Source organism: Uloborus diversus, chromosome 5, assembly GCF_026930045.1.
Source record: "Uloborus diversus isolate 005 chromosome 5, Udiv.v.3.1, whole genome shotgun sequence".
NCBI lineage: Eukaryota > Metazoa > Arthropoda > Arachnida > Araneae > Uloboridae > Uloborus > Uloborus diversus.
Window position 1 is genome coordinate 30,505,256 of NC_072735.1, and position 9,650 is coordinate 30,514,905.

The 9,650-nt window shown below is 31.4% G+C and overlaps 1 protein-coding gene across 1 annotated transcript; it reads left to right on the top strand.

Moving 5' to 3' along the window:
• The first annotated feature begins 52 nt into the window (after positions 1 to 52).
• LOC129222340 (uncharacterized) lies at positions 53 to 7,366 on the top strand. The gene is made up of 3 exons (XM_054856838.1): positions 53 to 268; positions 4,025 to 4,196; positions 7,103 to 7,366. The coding sequence occupies exons 1-3, from the start codon at positions 106 to 108 to the stop codon at positions 7,359 to 7,361; spliced, it is 594 nt and encodes a 197-aa protein (XP_054712813.1). The 5' UTR covers positions 53 to 105; the 3' UTR covers positions 7,362 to 7,366.
• The last annotated feature ends 2,284 nt before the right edge of the window (positions 7,367 to 9,650 follow it).

Genomic DNA, 9,650 nt, shown 5'->3' on the forward strand with positions numbered 1-9,650 from the left:
GAGATAACTATGACTTTAACTGCAATCCACATGTTCATGATTTGTTTACAGAAGCGCGATTTTGCCGTCACCTGTATCTGTCATCGTTGACTTTAATATTCAAGCATGGAGGAAGAAACAGAGTTCGATCCTTTAGAGAAATTAACCAAAAAAGTTAAAAAGCCCGGAGTTATCTATTTGAATTTCATTCCAAGATACATGACCGTTAAAAAAGTAAGAGAATATTTTTCTGAATTTGGAGAAGTGCGTCGTCTTTTTCTGAAACCTGGTAAGTGATTTATTTTTCAAAATATATTTCATTGAGTTCATGTTTTATTTTATAAAAGTGGTTAAATATACATTTTATCATGTTCACAATGTAGAACATGTTGAAGCTATAGTCATTATGTTCAATCATAATTGGTCAGCTGCACATGGGAGTGCATTTTTAATTTCTTCTTTTAAAGTTTCATTACGTGATTAATTTGTGTTATAATCAACTCATAGTACAATAGAATCCTCTCAATGTGATGCCGTTTTCTCCATTTCTACGTTAAAATTATCGCTTTATGTGATCGTACCAGTGGTGTTTCCAAAGGGTATATACTCCATATACGCTATATACTCTCAAACATTTTTGGACATATAGCGTATACCCTGAAGCTTCAAAAATTTTCATATCATGACACATAATGTATATGATCGCATACACATATTGTGCATAACTGATTACTGGGAGTATACCCTCAGAAAAATTGATGGGAACATCACTGATCATTGCATCGTTTAATTTCACCAAGAAATTAAAAATCCATCAATTGTAGTTTTTCAATAGTTTAAGTCTTGGATGAATCCAAATATCCCTGTAGCTTCCACATTAAGTTTGCTAGATTATTATAGAAAAACAGATAAAGGACAGAAATGATGAATCAGATGAAAAATGTCTGGTTGTGGGCCAAATGCTAAAAAATGCTAAAATGAGAAATGCATTGAAAACGCTACTGCATGGAGTACAGCACTGCTCTTATGACTTTTTAAAAAACTTTCATTACTAGCCATTTATAAGTGAGCTTCTGAAAAATGAGAGGAAATCAATGATTTTTTTTTTTTATTAAGAATGTATTGTTTTTATGTTTTGATGGAAAGATACAATACAGCATAAACATAAGAAGTTTTTTTGGTTTCTTTTGAAACTCTTCTGTTTTTGCCCTTGCTTATCTAAATATTGATATCATTTCATTTATATAGTATTTTCACGCCCAATCCAAAAAAAAGTGGACATGAGGATGAAAATTCAAATTTCATTCAATATGGTTGAAATTTTGCATACACACTGTTAAAAGTATACTATTTCATATTTTATTGAAAAAAAATTTCATTTATGTCATTAACATTCTTATTTTAATTACTAAAGTGGAACTATATCAGTACGAACTAGACTGCACCAAAACTGCTTATGTTGAATGGTCTATTACAGCTGAACAAATAATTCTAGAAATCTATAAAGTTTCACACATAATCTGACATTCATTAGCAACAGTTTTTTCCTGAAGAGAAATGTCTACTAATGTTCACTACAAAAGGTAAGCATATTTAATTATTCTTAATTATTGTGTCACACCCGCAACAAAAAAATGCATTTATATTTCCACAGAAAAATTTATTTGCCTAAAAGTTTTGAAACTTTGTATTCTAAAATAGTTTACTAAAGTACTTTGAATAACAAACAGAAAAAAAATTAATTAATGTTTTAATTGGAGTTATTAAGCGTTGCGGGTGTGACTTGTTCCTGTTGCGGGTGTGACATTTAGTTAAAGTCACACCCGCAACATCTTTTTAAATTAAACACAAATGTAATTCTGGAATGCATGTAGATGACAGCACTAATGTTTTAACCTTTGACCTAACCTTTGGCCTTTGACTTATTTGTCTAGACCCCCAGTTAATTCAAAATTAGTATCTTTAGAGCATGTGCAGTTGATTTATTTAGTTTGGTATTCTATATTATTGGTTCTCCTAAGAAACATTTTTGTATTTCTTGATTTATAATTAAGGCAACTATTCAATAAGGTAAGATTTGTTTTTTTTTTTTTTTTTAAATAAAACTTTAAAAAACCAAACAATATTTTATCTTTTTTAATATGTATAAAAATGTATAATTTTGCTTTCAGCATTTGACTTTTCCCCCCTTTACTTTTTAAAACAAATAATGTAATATTAGGGACAGATTATTTTTTACTTCAAATTCAAAATAAATATAAAGAAATAATAAAAATAGTAATGAAACTTTTATTAAAATATTTATTAAAAAAAACTTTGTATAAAATTCTGTCAGTTAAAGTTTTAAATGAATCAAAACTTAATGTTTTTAATTTCATTTGGGGTTAAAAAATTCAAAGAACTTCAAAAAAAAAAAAAAAACATGTTCAACAATATATTCTGGGACTTGTAGTGCTATATTTATTCACTTTACACATTTTTATTTTTTATTTTTTTGCAGAAGAATGAACAGCACTGAAAGATTCCGAAATCATCGTAAAAAGATGAAAGAAAACTCGGCTAAATACTCGGAATATTTTCTAAAAGAAAGGGAAAGAAACAAAGCAAGAATAGAAATTACGAAGAAACTACTTTAAAAAATTACATCTGTGGCCATGAAAAAAAAGAAAATGTAGAGGCAAAACCAGAATGAGAGGCAGAGAAAGTGTAGCGAGAGAAAGAAATCTTTGACAAAAGGGGCCACACCATCTCCAGCTGTAGAAACGGAGTCGATGGCAATTTTTTGAAGAGCTCAAACCTTTGGTAATGCAATCCATGGACAGGTACAATCTTCTGTTAATGTCATACAACCATAAAGACTACAACATTAAAATTGCATGATCATACTTTGCAAGGACTCATAGATAAGGAGCTGTGGATGGTGTTGGTGCGATAACAAAAAAAAAAAAAGTGTCACTTGCCGTTCTACAGCGTAGAGCAACAGTCAATTCTGCATCGGATTTTGCCATTTGAGCAGAAAAGGCTCTTAAAAAAATCAGAGTACTTTATTCTGCGGAGAGCGATATCAGAAAAGATGTTGCAAAAATGCTTCACGCACGCTGCTGCCTTGTACAAAGTTATACCAAACTTACAATCGGTACACCATGTTGTACCGATCGATATGGGTACAATTCAAGTGGCAGGCACTAACTGTAGAAAGTGCACTGAAGATAGTTTCATTGCTGCCTCAGTCGGAAACGATCTCCCTTGGTAATATAAATGCTATTAGAGATTTTGTAGAATTAGTTTTGTTTTCTACCTCAAAAAAAAAAAAAAAAAAAAAAATTGGTCAAATCAAGCAAATAGATGGAGAAGACTTACAAGTAGAATACTTGGAGAAAAAACCCTTCAGAACATGTATACATCTGTCCCAATCAGTCAGACATATCATGGGAGAAACAGAACATTGTAATACGAAAACTAACACCCCCTGAAATCATCAATTCTAGATTGGAAATGAGATTTATGTAAAAATAATTTCCTTAGTTATTTGCAATTTCTCTTATTTATTACTATGCTATTCATAAAATGTCTGATTGATAACTATTTGTGTATGTTGTTATTTTATTGGCCACACAAGTCACACCCGCAACGGGGTGTCACACCCGCAACGGCAACTTTGAATATTTTTTACAGTGAAATTAATTGAGTGAGTATCTAAATTTTTGTATAGAATAATTACTTAAGTATTACTGTCTAACATAAAAAAAAAACAATTCGATCAGTTGATATAATTCACAGAGTTTTGAATGTTTTGATCGCAAGGTGAAAGTGCATGTCCTTTTTATGTCACACCCGCAACGGGTAGAAATTAATTTTTTTAAAAATAAATAAAATATCAATCAACTTGCAAATTGGCATCAATGTACCTGCAAGTAATCTTTATTGAAAAATATAAAAATTGAAACCTATACTGTAAAATATTTTTGCTGATGACTAATTTAGTTAGTGTAAATGTCACACCCGCAACTTTGGATTGGGCGTTCAATGCTTGTTTCCTTTCCAGAGAAAAGTAAAAAGCCTGGAAAACCTAGTAAATTTTTTACGGAAGGTTGGATTGAATTTACCAGCAAGAAAACAGCAAAACATGTGGCTGAATGCTTAAATGGTGTACAAGTTGGTGGTAAAAAGCATACACCTTTTTATGACGCTTTGTGGAGCATAAAATATCTGAAAAAGTATGTAATATTTTAAGTTATTAAAACTTTTTTTTTAAAAATATATTACAGTGAGCACTAGATAATTGAATCAGCCACTTCAATGAGTTAAATCCTGAAAAACGGGACGAAATCCAACTTTAGCATTAAAAAACTGCCGGATATTTGAATCAAGCAGGTCGCTTAAATGAATCATGTGTATATGACTAACCATTTCCTAGAAACATGTGGTGCATCAGCACAGTCTTTTTTCTTTGCCTTCCTTTAGGAAAATTAGTTTTTTTTTTTTTTTTTTTTTTTTTTTATATAAATAGTGAAAAGATGGGGAGGCAAAATGTTGCACACTTCCAGGCAGTTTTCTCGGGAAAAGTCAAAACAAAACCAGTGTGATGGAGAGAGACATTTGCTCGACCTCTTCACTCCAGACTTTACCACCAATAGCTTTAACATTAGAGCAAAGAGGTGTGATTCTTAGGCCTATATTGGTAGTTTGATGACGTTGAATAAAAAGTGCCTAAATTAATTACTACCTATTTTTAGCAATCAACAACAGATACAGTTTTCAAAGGAGATAAATTTGAATTTGTTTTAACTGTTTTTTCATGTTATTTTACGATAAATTTCATCAAATAATCAACGAATAGATATTTTGAATGAATGGTATACCTTTAATAACACTTTATCTTGGTTGACTTAGAATTAAATAAAGTTCTCCTAATTTGTACAAGTATGCTTATACAGAATTTCACATCGAACCATAAAATAGCTCCTCGTTTTTGCTTTATTGAATGAGCCACTTAATTAAATCAAAACTGTTTGAAACAAATATGATTCAAATAAGTGTCGGAATATTTTTTGTTTATTGATGTTTTTTAACATATTCTGCTTTCGAGAGATGAGTACAAGCGCAGATCCAGCTTTAGTTTTGAAAGAGGTCATTATCAATAAAGGGAGGGGGGTTCAGAATGCTATGTTAAAGCAAAAACAGGGAGCCTGTGTCAAATTTTTCAAAATTTAAGGCCATAGCATATTTAGATGCTCAGGGACTAAGGTGGCATGTTTGAATCTGTTTGATATTTTTATACTTAATTATAAAAACTTAAATCATCTCTGGCCGTCTTAATAAGTCAGGATTTAAAGTTTAGTCAACAGTGCAGCATAGCTAGTAACAAAGCCAAAAAGATGCTTGGGTTTATCGATAAAGCTATTTCAAACAAATCTGAAGAAGTTCTTCTGCCCTTATATAGAAGTTTGGTAAGACCTCATTTGGAGTATGCTGTTCAGTTCTGGTCTCCTTATCTTAAGAAAGATATTAATGTATTGGAAAGGGTTGAAAGGCAGGCTACAAGGCTAATAAATGGACTTTCTCATTTAGACTATGATTCCAGGCTACGAATTTTCCGCCAATTATTTGTTTTAAAAAAGTAAAATTAATGAGGTGCGATTATACAGTGCCGCATATTTGTGCATCTTTTTTCCTCAAGGTCAAAGTATTCAATCTTAGGATGAGCTTCCTAAGATTGTTTCTGTGTCTGTAAAGTTGCTTATTTTACCTTACTTGAGTTTTCCTTCCAAGCATTCAAGGCTACGTAAAATAAACAACCCTACATTCAAAGAGGAAGCTGTCATTAATGACTCTGCTCCCTTTGCCTTTACTCATTGTCTTGAAGTAATTAGCATACTGTTATCACGATTTCAAAAAAAAAAAAAATCTTTGTTTTTTAAATTAATGCTGAAGAAATCTTAAAAGGTATTTCTTGGCGTTTTTAATTTAATTACTAAAAACTACTTAATTTAGGCTGAAAATGATTTTTTTTTTTTTTTGCCATGGTATTATTTGCTGTGACTTCACTTCAGATTACAGGAAGTGTTGTTTTTTTTTCTTTAGATTTTAAAACTTATTTTAAAACTATATATATTTTAAAATTAATAATTGTTTTTGAATTTCAATTTTGTTTGTTACTAAAAAGTAATCTAAGGTTTTATTTCATCAACTAATGAAATTATTTGAAATTGAGTTGTGTACATAAGTAAATATTTTTATTATTTTTTAATAGTTAAAATGCTGTATTCATTCATTAAAACCTAAGTCTTCATTAGAGAATAGCTCAATATGACTGGTTGTTGAAAGATTTCAATTTGTTTTACATAAATATGTCTATTCTGCCATGTGCAAGTAAAGGGCAGTAACTGCACATTTTTCTTTTTGTTTTTGCATTTTTGTCATCTATTGTACATACTCGCTTATTTGGTTTCCGCTGAAAAAGGGGAGTGAAAAAACCTCTAATTCCAACATTTTCCTATTGTTAGTATTGAATCCACCACACATTTCTTCAAATATCTCGAAAACTAATTTCTGCAGATACTGCCATTTACCTGCACATGGCAGTATTTATTTACGTAAGTAAAACTACATTACTTCTATAGTTTAACTATCACTTGTTATTCTTGCAGCAACAATTATACTGCTTGAAAATTCAGTGTTTTTTTTTTTTTTTTTAATGTTTTAGTTTTATCATGATTAGATATTTCTTTAAGAATTGTTTTAATAATTTCTTAGAATTCTTATGTTATTTGGTTCCTGGAAGTGAAGTATTTATTTTAGATTTCCTACAATATTTCTCTGTCAATAATTTAATACACTATTTTTACCAAAAAAGAGGGGTATTAAAGGAGAATTGCATTCTGCTTAGTTGACAAATCTTTTCCCAGTCACCCTTTTTGTAAACATTGTCATTTTTCTAATTTTTTAAAGGTCTTCTACACTACTCAGCCCACCTTGCATATAATTTCAGTAAAAAAAGGTTTTGATTTTCTATGATTGGTAGTTGCAATTATTTTTCTCATATAGTCTAAAAAAATAAAATATTTATGTATAAGACAAGTATTTTTAAAAATTATCATAAATGTTTATACTTATGTTTTAGGTTTCAGTGGAGTCAACTTAATGAAAAGAAAGCTTATGAAAAAGCTAGAAAGGAACAAAGAATGAGAGCAGAAATTGCACAAGTGAAAAGAGAAGTAAATTTTTATACCAAAGGTGTTGAAAAATCAAAGAGACAAAAAGTGAAGGATATTCCAGAAAATGAAGCTACAAGTAATGTCCATTTAACAAAACCACGTCTAATAGATACAATTGGCAAAGAGAGTAAATCTGCGGATGAAAGATGTTCTCTTTTACTTTGACAAGTATTTGGGACAAACTAAAATCTATTTAAATTATATATTTATAATGTTAAATAAATATTTTATCAATAACCATTGAATTTCTAGAATTTTACTTGATAACAAACTGTAAGATATTGTGAAGTCAACTAAACCAGGAACAAGATATTTAAATCAAAGCTATTCAGATTTTCAAATCGTCTAAAAAAACGAACTTCGGGTCAGAAGCATAAGCATGTTCCCATCATTGTGTACTAAAGAAATCATTATTCTACAAATTCTTAATCACTTAAAGTCTTCTTCAATTTTTGCAATTATGTTTTAATTTTTGTTTCTCTTCACATAGTTTCCTTTTTGCAAGATAAATTCAAATTTTATAATAATGTTGTTCATTTTTTAGCAATTCATGCTTATTTATGCAGTCCTGTAAATAAAAAGCAAAAACTCTTAATAAAATGAATATTATTTGTACTAGAGGTTGAGGCTATGAATAATATCAAAGTTCTATCAGCAAAGTATCCTTGCTTGAACAAAATAATTGTTTCTGAAATATCAGACAAAATATTTTTCTTGAGGTCAGTTTGAACTTTATACATGCTGATGCCATGGCTCCCCCCCCCCTAAATCCTTTGCAAAGACCCTCCCTCTCCAGAAAAAAGAGAAATATAGCCCCTCAAAACACCCCTGCCCCTAAAAATTTCAATGCCGCTATCTGCGCCATGACCCCACCCAGGTAGGCATCCCTGTTGATGCTGTTTTTATAAAATAGAAAATGTCATTTCCAATAATTTGTAATGTAATCAGTTTCATTCTTGTACAGACTCATTTAGTCTAGAATAATTCCTTTCTGACCATGGGGAGATTTTTGTCAGTCAGGTTTGTGCTGCTTGTTGCTCTTTCAGTACATTTGAGCCTCATTAACGTGAAATTCATGGGACCATTATGCTATCATACTAACTAGATTTCATCCGATTCGATAAATTATTTAGAAATTGTTAACTTAAAGGGACCAGACTCATATTTTCATGTTTATTCATGGCCACCAATTAATGAATAATTGCATGAATGTGTTTTTACTAATGCAAGTGTTATAATGTAATTCAAACTAGAAATAGCGGTTTCAAGTAAGACAACTGTTTTATAGTTTAATTTACACATTTATTTATTTTACATATGTTTATTCAACTTACTAGTGAAACTAAACTCAGTGGCGCATCAGTCTAGGTGAGCCTAGGCCTACTGTGCCCTGCTCATCTATTTTCTTGACAGAGGGCTCAGGGGCTCAAAGGCACAGTTCGGGTTAGATGGTCAGCAGAATGCAGAATCTCCAGTGTTTAGTTCCCAAGCCATGCTTGGGATTCACTTTATTGAATCACTGGCAGGGATTAAAGGCAGAATCCAATCCGGGGGTTTGTGGCATAGAAATGCAAAGCGCAACCGCAAAGCAATTGAGTTTAACTAATTTGAGGAGGGGGGGGAGAGGTAGGAACCCTAACTTCAAGTGGGTTAACTTACTAGTATCAAAATAAAAATTAAAATCCGTGACAATGGTTCATTACTGTTTATCTGCCGCAAAAACACTAGTTACAATAACAAAATGATCATATTGCCAGCTTCCTTCCGACTAAAAAGGTCAATCACCATGGGGGCCCATATGGGAGAGGGGCGGGGGGGAGGGGGTCAAGTTAGGGTTCAAGTCCCTCCCCCCCCCTTAAAAATCAAAATTTCCTTGCTTTCAGTACATTTTTCTTTTCAAAGATGTAAAATCATTTTTTCTCCAGCCATTAATGAATAAGTTATTAAAAATGTGAAATTTTAATATCTCTAATCTGTACTGCAACTGGTTTCCATGGGGAATATATCTGAGACCCAATTAAAATGTTGCATATGGGCGCCCATGTCAATGATGTCAGAAAAGTCAAGCGTCTTCTGTCTTGGCCAACTTATTCTCTATTGATAGAAGTGCTAAATAGTTAAGGCAACTTTGGCCTGTTGTACTTCTCTGTCTGGTTTTTAAGGAGTTAGCAGATCTACTGAAAGATCAGCTTTAGAATGACTGGAATGGTGAATGACTGAAAGTGATTGCAGTGCATAGATTTATGAGAATAGTCTGAAGATTTTTTTCACACATTGAGTTTAGAAGTTTCATTGGATCTTTTATCGATTGGAATACTGTCCTGTGGATGTTTTTCATGCATATAGTTGCTTCAGTCCAGCAGTCTGAGTTTGCAATGTTCAAAGGATATTAAGAAGAGATCAGTTGGTTGTTTTATCTTTCATTTCCATCAATTTCTAACTGTAACGAAAATC

Bases quoted from the DNA above. Each gene is read 5' to 3' on its own strand.
- LOC129222340 (XM_054856838.1), top strand. From the start codon at position 106: ATGGAGGAAGAAACAGAGTTCGATCCTTTAGAGAAATTAACCAAAAAA. The intron at 269-4,024 runs GTAAGTGATTTA...TTTCCTTTCCAG, and splicing joins TCGTCTTTTTCTGAAACCTG to AGAAAAGTAAAAAGCCTGGA. The intron at 4,197-7,102 runs GTATGTAATATT...CTTATGTTTTAG, and splicing joins AGCATAAAATATCTGAAAAA to GTTTCAGTGGAGTCAACTTA.